A 17,893-nucleotide genomic window follows, 5' to 3' on the forward strand; every position below is an offset into this window, starting at 1 on the left:
GCCATGTCTGGGATCAATACTAAGGGAATTTTAAGCGAAGTTTTTTTTTTTTTTTTGGGGGGGGGTATGACTTTGACTGGCTATATTTAACTTAATGTAAGCTGCACAGTAGCGGTCCTTATATTGTTTTAAAGCTATTGTCTAGCCCTATAGATTGAACAAATAATATGCCATCTCCATATGAATAATTACTAATAAATTATTTATTACTAATTAATAATTAATAGCGAATTTATTATTAATATTAATTACTATTATTACCGATTAAAATATGACGTGCCTCGTGCCCATTGCTTCCGGGATAGGCTCCGAAACCCCCCGCGACCCAGTAGGATAAGCGGTTTGGAAAATGAATGGATGGAAAATATGACGTGGCTGCATATGATAATTGGTGGCTATACGTGTGGTAGTGGCATCGGGGACCAAACCACTGTGAGAGAGAGGGGGGAAACAAAATCTTTCGAAATTTAAAAATGCATTGTTTTACATTTTTAATTTACACAAGTTTAACAGTTCCTATTGTCATATTATTTTTAATGACAGTTATATTTACAATGATATATTGGGGAGGGGAAGACAGTTGTCATGGATTTACGCCTATCAAGAACAGGATACATTCCCATGTAACAATATTATTGGAAAAACTCTTTTGTAAATACGAGCGTTAATAGCTTGTGGTATATGCTATTGATTTTTTATCATGTAATACCTTTGGCTGTATATGTATGTTCTCTTATAAATGTTCTGTCAAGTTAAATAATAAATAATAAACGGATACATTTCTCCCACGAGCGCGCCATAAGAACACTCGCTTTCTGATTCTATATGAAGATCACTGTAAATTTCAGGGTGTTTTGTTCCTTTGGTACCTTTACTTGTCCACATTTTTTTATCATTTATGTGCAATTACTACAATAAAAAGTGTTCTGCTAAGGTACTGATACTACGCTTCGCCCTACATGCTCGCCCTGCGAAGTGGGAGGCGCAGGTAGTTCCGATCCCGCCTCTTTACTGGGCATTTCTCGGGCTATGATTGGTCTACAGCTTTGGTTTCGGTGTCAATCAAATGCTAACACTCAGCGTCTAACACTACCGCCCCTCACAGGGTACCTGAATCATTCCACAAGCAGATTGGCAGCAATGGGCAGGAGGATTGCCCACCTCCCCACCCAATTAAACACACATCGACGCAGTACCTAGTCGCCTAACTATGTATTAACATAGGCGATAAATGCCTTTCGTCAGAAACATTTCTGCAATTTCCCAAAAGATTCAGTTTAGCAGAGATGAGACTGTGTCCTGCATACGCGGCTGCATGCGCAGCCGCCTGTAAAGCCAGCCTTTAAATCCGGTTCCCGTCCCCCCACATCCTTACCCCGCCCTGGTTCAGTATCTTACGGGGAAGGAGGAGGGGACTACGTATTTTACTGGAGATCGGGCAGTCACGCTTCCTGCTCCGGACTTAGGGCCACTCATGTTCCCGAACACCGAGACGCTCCGGAGAGATGAACCCCGCTAAGAGGAGCGAGAGTGACTGGCAGGGTTTGGTGAGTGAGGTGGGTGTCAGTGACGGTCTGGAGGCGACACTGCTGTCCAGGCGCATCGACAGCACTAAACATAAGTATACTCTGCCAGCTGTTAGGCGACACGGACACACACCACAACGCGCTGAAGGGCTTTTCAGGTTTAGATGTCAATTAAATGCAATAAAAAAAATCGCCTTAAATGTTTTAAAAAATAACTTTGTTTCCAAATGACAAGCGTACGTTTGTACGTTTTCTAAATTAATAAATTGTAAATATTTAACGACAGATGTTAGCTGGGCTGCTGGATTTTGTTAAATTTGAGCAAAACGTAGAATTTATTGGTTTGAAAATATAAGGCTACATGGAGTGACCACCTAATCTGTGTGAGGGAGGGAACTTTGAGCTAAGACAGAGTTTGTAAACTACCATTTCAATTAAAAGGACCCAGATTTTACTTTAGCACGGAGTCCTTGCTGTGTGCTGATTGGTCAGTCTCCTATAATCACGCATGTGTCACTAATGTGTGAAACAGCTGGATGAGTCTGTCAGTCAAGGAAACAAACCAGTCAAAGCACAAGAAGAGCTGAACTGTTTAGCTGAGGACAGGAGCCTTTCGGTTTGAAAGTAGTTTGTAAAACCCGAAGTAGGTCACAGTGTCCCCTCTGACATGGATTATCTGGTCACCCTAAGAGCACAGCTTTTAATGAACAGACACTGAGGGCAAATTAATCTAGAAAGTTTAGTGCAGGGGTCTCCAACTCCGGTCCTGGAGGGCTACCGTCCAGTAGGTTTTTTATCCTACCTGGCTTCTGATGAACCACACCTGTTCTTGGGTAAATACCAGGAACAGATATGGCTCATCAGAAGCCAGGTAGGATAGAAAACCTGCTGGACGGTAGCCCTCCAGGACCGGAGTTGGAGACCCGTGGTTTAGTGTGTGTGGCTTTGGATTTTCGGTTCATAATAATTAGTTGTATTTTCCTTTGTGCAGTTTAGCATGTCACTCCTGTCAATGGGCTGGTAGATGTGCAGTCTTATCTCCTTTTTTTTAAATAGCTCCCGCCAGTTTGTATGTTTTCTTTGCTGTGTGTGTGTGTGTGTGTGTGTGTGTGTGTGTGTGTGTGTGTGTGTGTACGTGTACGTGTACTTTTCCTGTAGTTGTGGGGACAAAGTCATTAGAAAATCGACATGCAAAGTCACTAACTCTGGAATTGACAGATGATGTGAGAATTTCTTTAACTGCTAAAATGATTTTCTTGGTGCCAGTTTGCGAAGAGGCTGCATGCGCTGGCATGGGATAGCAGAGTGTGTCATTCAGCCTCATTGAATTGTAAGTTTGCGATGTAGCCATTCCAGAAATCCTGACCATGTTTTAGAGCAGTGGTTCTCAAACTCGGTCCTCGCGACCCACTGCCCTGCTTGTTTCCCAGCTCTCCCTGCCCTACACACTCCTGGTTACCTGGATCAGGTGTGTTTAGTCAATCAGAAGCTGAAAGACAGCTGGGACTTGTGTGTGGGGCAGGAATAGCAGGAAAACAAGCAGGGCAGTGGGTCCCGAGGACCGAGCTTGAGAACCACTGTTTTAGAGGATCATCACACCTTACAACAGACATCTCAGTCAATGAGGTTGTTTATACTGCCGTTGGATAAAGATTATTTTCTGTGTAAAAACTAGCTGCTGTCCACCGTGGTGTGGACATTGTAAGTTGTTTTTCTTTCTCTGTGGCACAACAGCAAAAAGAGTGGATTTTCCCCCGTGACATGAACTATATTTTCAAGCTTTAGCCCCAACCAATAATCAACTACAGACAAACATTTTATCTTAAAGGGCCTCTTCTGCTGTACTGTCATTACCCTCTGGTTCCCTCAGTTGGTATTGTAATGCAGCCTGTGGTTGGTGTATTTCACTCTGGGTTGAGGCTCCGTAATAAGGAGTAAGATTTGTTCTTTCAGACAGGCGCTATCTTGTCCCATTCGTTCATGTTCAGAATGGAGTGAGTAACGAGCGGGTTCTCGTATTAAACAGCAGGGACGAAAAGGCGGTTAAGAATAAACCGCAGTGATGCTGTCGGAGGTCTTGCTTCTTACATGAACCCTGGGGTGCGGAGAGCAGCCCTGTCCACAGTGAGGTGTCTGCATGTTTGCTTTACCTCCTCCGGCTTCTAATCCACCCTGATGGATGGATCTGAACGGCGGGTGCGCTGAGAGAACTGTAACCCTGTTTATGTTTGTCTGGAAATAGATGTGATGACACTGGCTGGTATGTCTCCCACGTTCTCTGCCACTTCTTCAAATTTACAGATGCGGGTACTTAATCGTAAATCGCTCCGCAGGTTTGCAAGTTTTAATGTCACGGCTCACTAAGGACTGTAATGCAGAGTTACCGCCCCCTTTGGTTACGGAGAGCGTCGCTGTAAAACCACCGAGGTAATCATCTATTACTTGCCCGAGGCACTCTTTTATTTTTTTCCTTCTCGGTTACCTGAGGGCTTGTTTATAGTCGTGAGCTAACGCTTACGTTAGCGTAGGCTAATTCTTTGTGGCAGTCCAGTAAGGCAGTGGAAATATGGAGTCCGGGTAGGAGAAACGGCTAAATGCGCTAGCAGAGGGCATATCTGGAGCTTTAAATAATGAAATTCAGCATGTGGATGGCCAGCAGGTGCTTATCAGTTAGACTTCCCTAAATAATGAATGATAAAAGCTCCTCTTCTGCTGCTAGTCATACTGCACAGAGATTACGTGCCCAAAGTAGTCTCCCACACCACCGATACATCATTTCGTACATCATTACATACATCATCTCACGATGTTTTTTTTGTTTTTGGCTCCTCCCATCTCTTGTTTTCTGTGTGGCTCTTCTGGCTTTTAGCTATTAACTTTGTTCCCCCGCAGTTCCTGGTTTGCAAGCGCAAACTGGAGAGCAAGAAGGAGGGCCTGCTGATCCTGTCCAAGGAGCTGGACTCTTGTCAGCAGGAGCGGGACCAGTACAAGCTGATGGCCAGTCAGCTGAGGGAGCACCACCAGAGCCTCAAAAAGAAGTACAGGGAGCTCATTGTGAGCCCTGGCCTCCGATCGGTCACATATCACGCTGACTCTATCGTCACTGGGAGCATCACTAGAGATTTATGAAAGAGGGGGGCTAAGCCTTTGCTAGGGGTGTCTGATTTTAAAGAAAATGAATGAGAACACACTATTTAAACTAATTAGTGTATATTTACTTGGGGGGCTGAAGTCTCCCTAAAACAGCTCTAGTGAAGCCCCTGGTTGTCATTGTCATTATCATTAAATGTTAAATGTAGCTAAGCCTCCTTGAAGGACCTTGTTGTCGTCATTATATCATTATTTTCTAAACTTTATTTTAGCTAATACACTTTTCTGTGAAATGAGCAGTGTTGGACATTTCAGGCCCAGAAGCTATAAATCCAGTCCAAGGTTTTGTTTCTACCGACCGGTTGAGTTACTCTGTGACTGTGACTCTTTAATCTCAACTGGTTGGTAGAAACAAAACCTTGGTCTGGATTTGTAGCTTCTGGGCCTGAAAAGCCCAACACTAGCAATAAGACAATCCTTTGCTGCTTAATGATCCTGTATGAAGCAGGTGGGTAGAGCTTGTGGCTTGTTCTGTGAGTATTGCAGGAGGTGAGATGACCATGTATCCCAACATGCTTTGCAGGACGGTGATCCCACTTTGCCACCCGAAAAACGAAAGCAGGTACTCAAGGAGCCCGCAAACACGACCAGTTTTTCCAGGCAGAGACCCCTTCTTGTGTATTTAAGTACACGGGTGCACGGCTCACGGTCGCATCCCCACACAGCAATGTGTGCCACGAAGGTGGCTTAGCCCCTAAAGGGGCACGTGAAAAGCACCACGAGCCGTGTTTACTTAGCCACCGGCTCGCACTGATATAGCAGAGGCCGCTGGGAATTTCGCAGCCAAAGACATGAGTCATCAGGCCGTAAACTGTGCAGAAAAATCGACCGCGTGATCGCGTGAAGCGTGGCTACGGCCGGATATTTATTAAAGGAAGCTGCATCTACGTGTGCGTGACAGCAGTCGTACATCAAAATTACGGCGATTCTGGGGCTAACGCGTGATTAACGCCGGCTGCGTGGCTCTGCGCCTTCAGTCAACATCTCAGTCGGGCGTAATTAAGAGCTCAGCGGGGGGGGGTGGGCCGCTGTTGCCTGCAGTCCTTTGCACGTACATAGGGGCGCTGCTGGTTTGTTGGGGTTAAAGAAAACACCAGGGGCTGTTCCGGGCTGGATGAAGACCAGTATTATTATATCCATTTAGTTAAGGTCCCCCCCCCCCTGCCCCCCCCCCTGCAGGTGAACCTAGCTCAGCTGCTGAGAGACTCCCGGGAATGCAACAACCAGCTGTCTCAGGAGGTGGAGGAGCTGAACCAGCGGCTATTGGAAGCCCGGGGAGATAACAAAGTGCGGCATCCATCTCTGACTCCGAACACAAACACTCACAAATATGCAAGCGCACTCACTTTCATATCTGTGTAAATGTATGTGTACAGACACTGTCACATACATATATAGCATAAGTAAATGTAAATGAAGCACTCGGCGTGCTACATGCACAAGCAATCTTTAAAAAAATTTACAAAATACTAATTTAAGAAGCATGAGGTGTCGCAGCAGTTAGCATAGATGCCTCACACTTCTGGGACCGGGGGTTTGGTTCTGGCCTGGCTTTCTATGTGGAGTTTGCATGTTCTCCCCTGTGTCCACCAGATAGTCCATTTCCTGTCCCACAGTCTAAAAGCATGCTAAGGTGAATTGGAGTTCCCTGAGATGGGTTGGCACCCCATCCTGGGTTGTTCCCTGCCTTGTGCCTATAGCTTCTTGAATAGGTTTTGGGCCCCCGTGACCCTGCATAGGACAAATGGGTTAGGAAAATGGGTGAGAAAAGTAGAAATTCAGTGGAGGGTCTCGAAGGAAAGATATGCTTATAATCCATACCTACATACAAATTCAAAATGTCTTGGCATGTGGTTGCCTACGTGGATTTGCTTCTTTAAAGAGCAGAGATGTCCCCTGCTTTATAAATGTTTAACTTTTATAAAAGACCTATAATAGCAGCTGTTTTTGCCTGACTGAAAAAAACCTAAATTTTTTTTTGCTTTTACAAAAAAAGCTGAGAAGTAAAAGTCACATGAAAAGCGTTTAGTGTTTATCAGTGAGCCAATTTCATAGTCATGTGTTGCATAACAACGTTTCGGTCAATGGCATATACTGCATATACTTCATACCTTGTACTGTAACATTGCCTCCGATAGGCTCCAGGCTTCTCCCATTACCAAAACATGGATGCATGGATGGATGGATGGATAATACAGATTACGTGACCTTTGCAGCAAATGTTAGATAGAAGCCTTTCTTTATGCTGACGTTCAGCGTTAATCACAGCTCCTGAGGATGACCATTGCTAGGCAGCGGCTGGGGGATGAGGAGGTGGGGGCACGATATTTCCCCCCACACGAGCGAGAGGACCTCGTCCGGCAGCTGGAGGAGGCCGGGCTACAGGTCAGGGCTGCCTCTTGGAATGCCGCTTATACTCAGTACACATTTTTATACAAGAAAGACGTTGTTCAGTTTTTCTCTCAAGACAAAATGTACATCCTTATAGTATGTAAAATGAACGCTAGAGCAGTGTTTCCCAATCCAGTCCTTGGGGAGCCACAGAGGATCCACGTTTTTGCTACCAGAAGCTGGGAGGGAGCAAAAATGTGGGCTGTCTGGCTGAGAGCTCGGAGGGAGCGAAAATGTGGACCGACTGTGGGTCCCTAAGGACCGGATTGGGAAACACTGCTTTAGAAGTATTGATCAGTCACAGTTAAAATCAGTTGTATATGTTTTTGAAGTATTTATGTGTGGGAGGAAAAATCAGTCTAAGGCCTGATGCTGAAAGCATTCCTCTGGCGTGGCAGGGGTGTCTGACACTGCTGTGACTGTGTTTACGAGTCCCCGCAGCCTCGTAACTGCATCTTTTATCTGCAAATTCTCCCAGGTGTATTTGAAAACAATGGTTTGAACTGCATATTAATGAGTTTTGAGCCCCTGGTGCTGGACATTGATGAATCACCTTGACTATATGTGTCACATGATTGCAGCTTGTGAGCGGCTGAGAGTTTGGACTTTCCGCTAAAGGGCCGGTCCTCTGAGATGTTGCTTGTGTTGACCGGGGTTGGGTCAGTTACGGGCACATAAAATATACGAATGTTAGGTGTATAAAGTGTGACCTGGGGACCAACACCAGCTGTAATCCCTGCTGGAGGTGGGCGAGGCATTCTGAAAACTCTTATCCCTGGTTGTCCGACTCCTGTTCTCTTCCTCGGCACATAGAACCGGGGGCTGGAGCAGAACCTGCGAGAGGTAACGGATGAGCTGCAGGATGTGCAGGCGGAGCGGGTGGCGCTGCAGGAGAAAGCCGAGCGGCTGAATCGTGAGCTGGCCCGTGTGCTGGGGGGACACGAGGACCGCCTCGTTGACCTGGATGCCCTCTGCATGGAGAACAGGTGGAGAACCGCGTGCAGTGTGCATTGTGGGGAAACGCATGGAGAGCAGTTGGAGAACCGCGTGCAGTGTGCATTGTGGGGAAACGCATGGAGAGCAGGTGGAGAACCGCGTGGTGCGTGCACTGTGGGGAAACGTGTGTGGAACAGCTGGAGAACTGAGTGGCATGTGCACTGTGGAAAATGTCTAGAGAACAGAAGGAGAACCGTGTGGCATGTGTACTGTGGTGAACGCATGGAAGGCAGGTGGAGAACCGCGTGGCATGAGCATCATGGACGATGTTCCCCCATCATGACCGCGGTGATCCACCGGCATACCATGCTAACTCTATCCTGAGCTTCACGATAAATATCAGGAAATTAGATCATCAGAGGCAAATATGGCCGTACAATTTGATACGTCAGCCATTCAGAGTGTCTCTATTCTTTAAGAATTCCTTGCTCATTGTTGAGGAGTAAAACCTATTTTGGCAAACTAGTAATCCGGGGCATAGAAGGGGCATACGCATTTTAGCAGATTCAGGGGGCCCAGCATTTAACAGGGGCTCTTAGATGCCTATAGCTCAACAAGTGGAGTACCGCGCTAACAATGTAATGATATAAGCATCAGATAACTGTTAAATTCTGTAATGTGGGGGGCCTGACAGTGGCATGGTGCTGCAGTGGTTAGCACTGTTGCCTCACACCTCTGGGACCCGGGTTCGAGTCTCCACCTGGGTCACATGTGTGTGGAGTTTGCATGTTCTCCCCATGTTGTCGTGGGGTCTCCTCCGGGTACTCCGGTTTCCCCCCACAGTCCAAAGACATGCTGAGGCTAATTGAACTTGCTAAATTGCTCATAGGTGTGCATGTGTGAGTGGATGATGTGTGAGTGTGCCCTGCGATGGGCTGGCCCCCCATCCTGGGTTGTTCCCTGCCTCGTGCCCATTGCTTCCGGGATAGGCTCCGGACCCCCTGCGACCCAGTAGGATAAGCGGTTTGGAAAATGGATGGATGGATGGATGGGGGGGGCCTGACAATTTCTAGCTGCGCCTCCTCCGGTAATATAAATACAGGCTGAGCTTTGTTAACCACACTCCCTTACTGCCATGGCAAGACAGTTTATACTTCAGGCTTCGTGGCGACTCGTCCAGGGAGGGGGTGTGTGAGGAATGCTGAACGCATGAACGCAAGCCCTGCATCTTTTTGCAGATATTTACAAGAACGATACAAGCAGGTCCAGGAAGAAGTCCGCCTGCTCCGGGCTAATATGATTAAGTACAAGGTAAGCTGATGGCTTCTGTGAGGATGTGAATGGAGTGGAAAGGGTTTTCCATATTGGTTGTGGCGTTTTAAAAACACTGGCAGTACAGGAAAGATGTGATCCCAGAGCCTGTGTGTGTGTGTGCGCGAGTATTTCCTCTAAGCTGCCATCGGCATTTTCTTAATCTCTGCGGAGCGTGAAATGCTGATTATTGAGCTGTGTCTCAGTCTGCTAGTTAAGCACTGACCTCCATGCTGGGATGTTTAGTTTTCGAATCCAGGGTTTCTGTGCTCAACGTTTTTGAGCTGTTTGTGTGTGTGTTTAGCTTGTGGGGATATTTTTCAGGTTCCAACAACATAAACCTCAGTACCAAAAGTCTTGTATTTTGTTTGGTTACTTATGGTGAAGGTTAGGGCTGGGTAGGGTTATGGTCGTCATTGTTGGGATTAGGGTTATGCCCATAGAAATGAATGGAGAGTCCCCACAAAGATATGAGTACAGAAATGTGTGTGTGTGTGTGTGTGTGTGTGTGTGTGTATGGGGGGGGTTTCCACACCTTGTTTACATGTTCCATCACCATTTAGCAGGAGAATCTGGAACAGAGGAGAACCACCAGAACAGACATGAAGTTTGACAGCAGGGCCCATCCAGGGATCTTCTCTGCCAGGGAAGGTGAGCCCCCAAGAGCTCACTATGGCTGCCCGGCACTGAAGCCAAGGAACAGACTGCCACTGGCATGCTCACCTCCTCGAGGGCAGGGCCCAGCGGTGGGGAGCAGCTAACCGTATCTAGGGTTCCAGGTGTAAATAAACGCCCACAGCTCTCTGGAGTGAGCTCCCTTTGTCCCTGGCTGCGTTCGGGGCAGCCTGCAACTGCATGAGGGCCTGAGGTTTGGGGGCCTCTTCACCTCCCCCACAGCGGATGGTCGTTACTCACCTTGGCCCATATGGCTCAGATATGGACGCTATTGCAGATTTTTGCCTTTGCAGGTGTCAGTTTTAAGCCAGAAACCTATGGGTTTTTTTTTTTTAATTTTATAAATAGCTTGTATCTTTTAGTTCTCGTATTTAAGATTTAAGCTGAATGTTTAACGCAGCTGAGATTCTAGTGGCAAGCCTCAGCCTGTCCTAACACAGCAATCGGGGATCGCAGCGGTGTTATTGTGGAGGATTATGGGTAAAATGGCAGCCTGCATGCTTACTGATTAGTCACCTCACCCAATCTCTCCTCAGTGCAGGACCTCCTGTACGGGAGCAGTGGCTACAGTCTCCCCTCCACCCCCCAGTCCACAGCAGACCTCTGGTCTTTGACCACAACTCTGTTAGAGACTGTTCAGGAGCAGAACTTGGTCATCCAACATCAACGCAAGACGAATAAGTGGGTGCCTTCTTGTATTTGTATGACCTTTTTTTTGTATTTTCTACTTTTCTTCTAATGGTCATGATTTACTCTTCAAAGATAAGTGTAATAAGCAAATGACAGGCTCCTCTTCCTGCTTACCCTATGCACTTTGTTTTGGCCAGTATTGCAGTACTAATAAGGATTTCTGAATGCATTCTCTTGCCCTCGCACAGAATTCTGGGGAACCGTGTGGCAGAGCTTGAGAAGAAGCTGAAGACCTTGGAGCTGTCGGGCCTGTGGAGCCTTCCAGGTGGGTGCTGGGTGCGGCTCTCCCACCTCATTATGGTGACAAAGCGAGGTCGCCCCCTGTTGGCCCGGAACAGAATGTCAGGCTGTCGTGTTTTTGCTTACGGCTCCCTTGTTTGTAGCGTGACCCTCGGTTACATGGGGAGGGCATATCCCGTTTCTCCAGACTGAACCATTACGGGCTGCCATCTGTGCCGTTGGACCGCCCGTGCCGAGGCCTCCTAATTATCAGCTCCTGACACTGGTGGTGTGCTAATTAACCTTAAGTTGCCAAGCCGGTTGTGCTAAAGTCAGCAGTGTAGTGAGCTCTCAAGCACCCTACCCCCTCCCCCTCCCGACTTGCCCCCGCTGGCAAATGCAGCACTACCCAGTTACTGTTTACTCTGCCTTGGTAGTCCCCCCCCCCCCCCCCCGCCTCCCCCCTCCCTGGGCTTGCAGGATTTACAAAATGGTGACAAAAGGACTTGCTGCATCAAAGTCATCTTCCCTGTGATACTGGAGTAGGGGATGTACTGGGAGTCATGTCAAGAGAAAGGTGTGCGGTCCTCCTTCAAAAAGGTGGCCGGCCCCCGTGAAGTCCAGCGTCCACGTTCCACGGCCTCCTTCAGCCTCGCTAGTTACTCTGCCCTCTAAGAGCAGAGGCCGCATCCTGAGGGTCGGCCGCAGGGCACCGTCGGCCCCCTTTCCAGCCGTCCTTCATCTGTGGCTGTCCCGTCTACCCTCCTCACTTCAGATTTGACTCTCGGTGTTTTGATGCGTTTACGGTAGACACCGAGTAATTTGCGAAATGAGCCGCTGTATTCCGCAGGATTAAGTCGGAACAGATTGTCACAGAGAAATGTAAATGCTTAAGCTCTCTGGGAACGTTCCCAAAATGTTCCCAAAATATCTCAGAAGGGCTGCTGTAGGAATATTTTTATACTTTTTTTTTTTTTTTTTTTTTTTTTTTTTTTTAAGGAACAGAGAAGGCAGAGCGGAGCACATCTCGCAGCCAATCATAAAGGTGGCTGAGAGCTAAAAAAAGGACAGTTCCTCCCAGGGACGGATTACGGACTGGGCTAGCGGGGCCGCTGCCCAGGGTCCCTTGGGGTGCAGGGGGCCCATAGGGCCCCTAGCCCAAAACAATTTGCAACGCTTATCAACAATGTATTTTCGTTTGTCTATTTTAGAGGGCCTACATTCTTTGATCCTCTGCCTACAAGGGCCCCTGACCCTAAAGGGAGGGCGTTTGGCTGCCAAGGGCCCTTGAATTGTGGTGGTGGTGCTGGTGGTGGGGGGGGGGCCCTCGCGAACGTTTTGCCCAGGGGCCTCACAACCCATAATCCATCCCTGGTTCCTCTACAAGGCTTGATATGACCATTTTAGGCATAAATTGGGAGGTGATATATTTAGAGATTTGTGGCTTTATTAAAGGGTTTATCTTTATAACAGCATTTCATTTGTGTGCGGCTCTGAAGTTTCATCCAGTGTCCTCTTTACCATCCCCACAGACCTAAATTAATAAAGCTCCCTACATGTTATTCCTCAGTATTCCCAGGGAGATGGTAATGATATCTGGTTTGAGTTTCTGAACGTGCATATGGATGTATATCTGAGAATCTCACCAAAATCTGTATCAAGCTGTCTACTGTCATCCTTAAGACCCATGGACAAAATAAAGAAACCCCTTATTTGACTTTTTGTCAGTGGGAAAAAAAGAGGAATTTTACAGCTGTGTTGTTGGTTTCGCTCGAGTGTAAAAGGTGCAATCCTTAGCATATCCAGCAGAGGGAGCTGTGACTCTTTGCTTCCAGCCTGCAGTCGGACAGCCCTGCTTTGTGAGGCTTGCCTGTCATAAGACTGTCATTCCCCTACCATAAAACTGACAAGCATCCATTACGGAAAATGATTGCCCACATTACAAACACATTTAGGGAATGTGCTGTTATTAGGGAATTTGTAGACGAGATGGAATCGTGAGTCTGTTTCGTCAAAGTACAGGAGAGCGGCCATGCTGAAATGGAGAGAGGTGGGTGCTGATGGCCAAGTTGGGGGGGCGGGGGCAATCGAGGTGGAGACATTAGAAAAGATGCATTGTTACCAGCCACTGTGTGGCAAGTAGGGGGCCCTATTATTGACAGTTAAACCCCCTCCTAAAGTGTTTGATGCACCGAAAACAGGAGGGGACTGTGCAAGTGTTGCTCCCCTTCACCACAGTGACTGCATACAGCCTAGCAAGTCAGCAATGTAAAAACATGACACACAATCAGAAGGTTGTTGGTTCGAGTCCCAGATGTCTTCACCAAGGCATCTGAATTGCTCCAGCAAAGCATCCACTTCACGCGGCGTATGCAGAAGGTGGACTTCCTGAGTGGAAGTGAGACGGGATCTGAGGGCAGGGTGGTACTGCAATGGGATTAGACCTCTTTGCTTGGATTTCCCTCTAGCCTGCTTGCCCCAGTTGGAGCATGGGGGGGTCGATGTCTACGGTGGTGATGGTGTGCACCAGCACTGTCAGGGTAATCTTTCCCACGGTGCACTGTGGTGTGCAGTGAGTCAGCACCCATCTGTTTGCCCTCATACCCCCTCGATCCCCCCCTCAGACGAGCACAGCGCGGACTGTAGCTGATGTTTTGAAACTCAGGTCTGCATGGCGTACGTAATTGCTGCATCTTTTAATTGGCTGCAGGCGATCTGCAGACAGCACAGTTTCCCTTCCTCTCTCCTTTTGAGCAACTCTGGGTCCTTCTCTTAACCCCTTCTACCTGCAGACTGAGATCCTTCCTATGCTACACAGCCATGCAACCCCATAAACTCTGACCTTTGACCCCTTAGCATAAGAGAGTTGCTGTCAAGCTAAATGCTGATCAGAGAGATGTGCATTTAAACCAGGAGTCTCCAACGCCGGTCCTGGACGGCTACCGTCCAGTAGGTTTTCTATCCTTCCTGGCTTCTGATGAACCACACCTGTTCTCAGGTAAATATCAGGAACAGATGTGGCTCATCAGAAGCCAGGAAGGATAGAAAACCTACTGGACGGTAGCCCTCCAGGACCGGAGTTGGAGACCCCTTATTTAAATCCATGCTTGTGGGAGGGGGGGGGGGGTGGAGTTCAGTGTGTTCTTACTTTAGATCAGCTTACAATGTGCAATTTTCAAAATAACTCCAGTTATATTTTCCTTAAATTACATGGACCAATTAAGAGAGAACATAGTTACTAGAAATAAATCTTTGAAATGCAGAAAATGCAAAACGCATCTGGCGTAAAGTGAGAGCCCTTGGTTTGTGAAAGACAGGATAGTGGGACAGCAGAGGAGATGAAGGGAAGGGATGGAAAACACAGGCAGAAATGACAGGGAGTGAGCGGGAGGAGTGACGGGGGTGGCGGGGTCTGGTGACAGCACCCGCACGTCTGTGATCCTGCATGGATCAGCGCCTGGGGTTTCAGGAAGGTGGTCGGTTCACACGGTCTGGGTGGGTCTGTTCCCTGGCGGTTGGGGAAGCTGTTGTGTGCTGTAGTGTTGAAATGTAAGATGACACACTGTGGGGTGCTTTAAGATGGCCACCCCCCCCCCCCCCTAAGTTTTTCAGACGCAAACGGACAAGTGGATATGACTTTATATTCACCCCTCTTTGCTCCCCCTTGTTGAGATGTGTGTGCCGCTCATATCCGTGTACATGTCTGCGTTGAGGAGATGTCGCTCATCTTGTGTTGATACCCCTTTTCCCCTGAGGGGGACGCTGTCAAGCTTTGTTTTTGCCTGTCCCGGGGCACAGGAGGAAGGGACACCATTAGCTTGAGTGAGATCGCGGGTCTGCGGCCCCCCCAGCACCCCGAGCCCTCCTGGCCGGCCGAAGCGTCACCGACGGCGACACCGGGAGAGCAGCCACCCGAAGGTGAGTGTGCGTGACTGTGTGTGACCGTCCACGGCGTTCATTAACGGTGCCCCCCGGCGCGTTGCGAAAGCACCCGTAATTAGCGGCATGTGCGCACCCCCCCTCGGCCTCGCTTCTCCGCCGCAGAGTTCTCATTGGTGCTGACGGATAAGTATCCGTTCCTCCCAAATGCCATGGCATTTTGAAAATGCTGGCGAATTCTGCCCGTTGACATTCAGAACCTGGGGCACGCTTTCCACGAAGGCCTATAAATATGGCCTCTGCCGTGCAGAATTTGGGCTTTTTTTTTTTCCCCCCGAGGTGGGGTGGATATTTTCACGCTGTGCTCAATCTTTAACCTTTTGGTTGAATGTTCACAAATATGGGTCAGTAATCCCTGAAATTAGAGCAGATTTTTGGAGAGGTGGCAGAACTAAGCTGTTTCCATCAACAGGCGGGGGTGTCATGCTCGTTCTCCCCTTGATGAGGCGTGGTAGTGCGGATATTTTAGGATGCTGTCAAAGAAAAAAGCACTAAAATACATTAGCAGCCTGCAGAACTTATTCTACCAATTTAGCACAGTGCTGAAAATTAAAGTGCCGTTTTGCAACTGACTGCTTTCGTTTATTATTTTTTTATTTGTGAGGACCACAAAGATAAACACAAATGAAAAATACTCTTGTTGGGTTTAAATTGACACTCATTCTATGTCATGTTGGGACAGCTGTAACACAGGTGATGACTGTGTTGTAGGGCCTCAGCCAATTAGCGTAACCTCGCTCACTTTTTAATTTATTTTTAATTGGGTTGTTCATTTGTTTGTTTGCTTGTTTACTTTTTCTTATGCTTCTTCATTCGTTTGCTCATTCATTCCTTCCTTGGGAATCGGCAGTTTGGGATGCGTTGCTGTTATCATTGACCCTGCACCATGACCATTAATCTTGTTTGTCTCCAATCGGATCAGATGACAGGATGGAAAGTGGAGGAGCGTCGCCATGGGAACATGCCACAGCTGCCGAAAACAGCCACCCAAAAGCATGGCCGGGCTCCCGGGCCGGTCCAGATGGTAGCGGCGATGTGGGCGCACCTGTTTTTCCGGACCTGTCCATGAGCAGTGGCTGCGGAGACGGTGACGGGACGGCTGCCGAGGAGAGCGCGGAACGCCCAGCAGCGGGAATCGTGAGGCTGGAGGAGGCGCGTGGCACTGCTGAGCCGGGGCCCGACAGGATGAGGAGGGAGGAGGAGCAGGCCGCAGCCTCGGCAAAGCCTCCGTTGAGCCCCGGATCTCCCGCGGTGTCACCGGTGACAGGCCTGCGCTTGCCGCCCTCTGTGGAAGACCACGCCCCAGGAGAAAATCTTCCTGGGGTCGCAGGTATAGCTGAAGGGCCTGAACCTAAATCCTCACCGCAGGCTCTGGACGCCAGCACCTCCTCCCACAGCCAGGACTCTGCTTCCGGCAGTACAGTGAAGCGGAGCGACAGCTTCTGCCGTGAGAGTCTGGCGTAGTCCTCTCCCTGCAGCCCCTCATTCGGAAGAGAGCTTGGGGGGCTGTTAGGGCCCCTATGAAATAGAGCAACACTCAGGGACTGGGGGGGGGGCTCCCGCGGGGAGGGGAGAGCGAGCCTGTCCGCCAGGTGGGAGATGAAGCAGCCGGTGGTGGGCTCCGCGTCACCATAGCTTCCTCACACCGCTGCGCCCTGCCGCCTCACGCGGCGGGTCGATCTCGCTTTCTGCTGTACATACTTGTCAGGAAGGTAGGATTCTTTTCGGTGATTCACCACTTGTTTTGTGTGTGTGTGTGTGTGTGTGTGTGTGTGTGTGTGTGTGTGTGTGTGTGTGTTATTCAGTTGAATGAATTGTTGCATCTTGTTTCCGTTTCCTTTACATTACCAGGAGGTTTTTGGGCCTCCACCTAACTTTCCTTTAAAGTGTGGGGGGGGGGGGGGGGGTGTATGTGGCGCTTTCAGAACTTCCACTTGACGGGGAGAAATTATACCACCAAGGGGGGGGGGGGTCACCGTTTGGGCAGCCTGTGCCAAAACCAATCTGAAGAGCTGTCTCTCGCACTTGCGGACCCCTGGCCAAGAGACCGTTGGGGTGGGATTACTTCTGAGGGGTTCAGGGCGTCCCGGGCGAAAGGTGAGCAGAGTGGATGACAGCCCCAGGGAGGGGGGGGGGGGGTGTAATTAGGGGGTGCGGCTGGATTTATTTATTAGTGAAAACCTGAGGGAGAAGCTGGAGGAAGCAGGTGCGTAGCAACCTCTCTGTGCATCTGTGCGTCGAGGGCGGTGCAGGTAAGCAGTTTGGCTGCCTTCGTCCCCCATTTAAGGGTCCAATTTTATTTGTTTTTGCTGCCTTTGCCAGGGGAAGGGGAGCCGCAGATCTTCCCATCCTTCTGGAAGGTTAATAGCGTAAACAACTGTTTGAGGTCCCCCCCCCACTGCCGTCGCCACCATGTGAGTCCTGGCCAGAACTGTACCATGGCCAATCCTTTTATTTACACCGGGCCGGTGCAATCCGTCATATTTTGGGAAATGTTACAGAACAAGGGGCCCGAGGCACTAGGGGTTTACTGTCCTGTTGTAATTTGGAAATGATAACTTCTTGTGACTGGCACGAGTGGGAATATGTGCCATGGAACATTAATTTTTCTCCATACGATGGATGACTTCTTTTTTACTCTCCTAAAATGCTTTAATTAGCATCACTTGCACATGCTATGTATACCACACCCTAGTCTCGGGGCTCCAGATTAATTAAAATTAATGATTTTTTTCCTATTGAGTCAGTGCTCATATTTTAGGGAAAAAAAAAACTATTTAGGCTGTTTAATGCCATTTATCGCAAAGCTTAAATCCTACCAGTAATACAAATTTATTCTGTATGGGTGGTAGTCACGGTGACCGGGAAATACAATGTCTGTGCAGTAAACAGGCATTTCAACAGAGACGGATTCTAGATCTCGCGATTTCTGCTTAGGGGTAGATGTTAACTTTGAATGAGACAACCATATGCATCTGTTTTTGTCTCCAGGTTTCCAGGGATATCGGCACACATTGAGGTTATTTATTGTTATGGTTTTAAACCCGTTTTTCAGC

At 48.5% G+C, this 17,893-nt stretch overlaps 1 protein-coding gene across 1 annotated transcript; it reads left to right on the top strand.

Moving 5' to 3' along the window:
* The first annotated feature begins 1,380 nt into the window (after window positions 1-1,380).
* On the top strand, window positions 1,381-16,717 carry LOC125705136 (coiled-coil domain-containing protein 149-like). The gene is made up of 12 exons (XM_048971509.1): window positions 1,381-1,556; window positions 4,419-4,580; window positions 5,200-5,238; window positions 5,856-5,963; window positions 6,945-7,061; window positions 7,881-8,053; window positions 9,242-9,314; window positions 9,878-9,965; window positions 10,526-10,670; window positions 10,868-10,944; window positions 14,697-14,816; window positions 15,760-16,717. The coding sequence occupies exons 1-12, from the start codon at window positions 1,506-1,508 to the stop codon at window positions 16,299-16,301; spliced, it is 1,695 nt and encodes a 564-aa protein (XP_048827466.1). The 5' UTR covers window positions 1,381-1,505; the 3' UTR covers window positions 16,302-16,717.
* Window positions 16,718-17,893: the final 1,176 nt, after the last annotated feature.

The sequence above is a fragment of the Brienomyrus brachyistius genome, chromosome 12, assembly GCF_023856365.1.
Source record: "Brienomyrus brachyistius isolate T26 chromosome 12, BBRACH_0.4, whole genome shotgun sequence".
Lineage (NCBI taxonomy): Eukaryota > Metazoa > Chordata > Actinopteri > Osteoglossiformes > Mormyridae > Brienomyrus > Brienomyrus brachyistius.

Bases quoted from the DNA above. Each gene is read 5' to 3' on its own strand.
- LOC125705136 (XM_048971509.1), top strand. From the start codon at position 1,506: ATGAACCCCGCTAAGAGGAGCGAGAGTGACTGGCAGGGTTTGGTGAGT. The intron at 1,557-4,418 runs GTGGGTGTCAGT...GTTCCCCCGCAG, and splicing joins GGCAGGGTTTGGTGAGTGAG to TTCCTGGTTTGCAAGCGCAA. The intron at 7,062-7,880 runs GTCAGGGCTGCC...CTCGGCACATAG, and splicing joins TGGAGGAGGCCGGGCTACAG to AACCGGGGGCTGGAGCAGAA.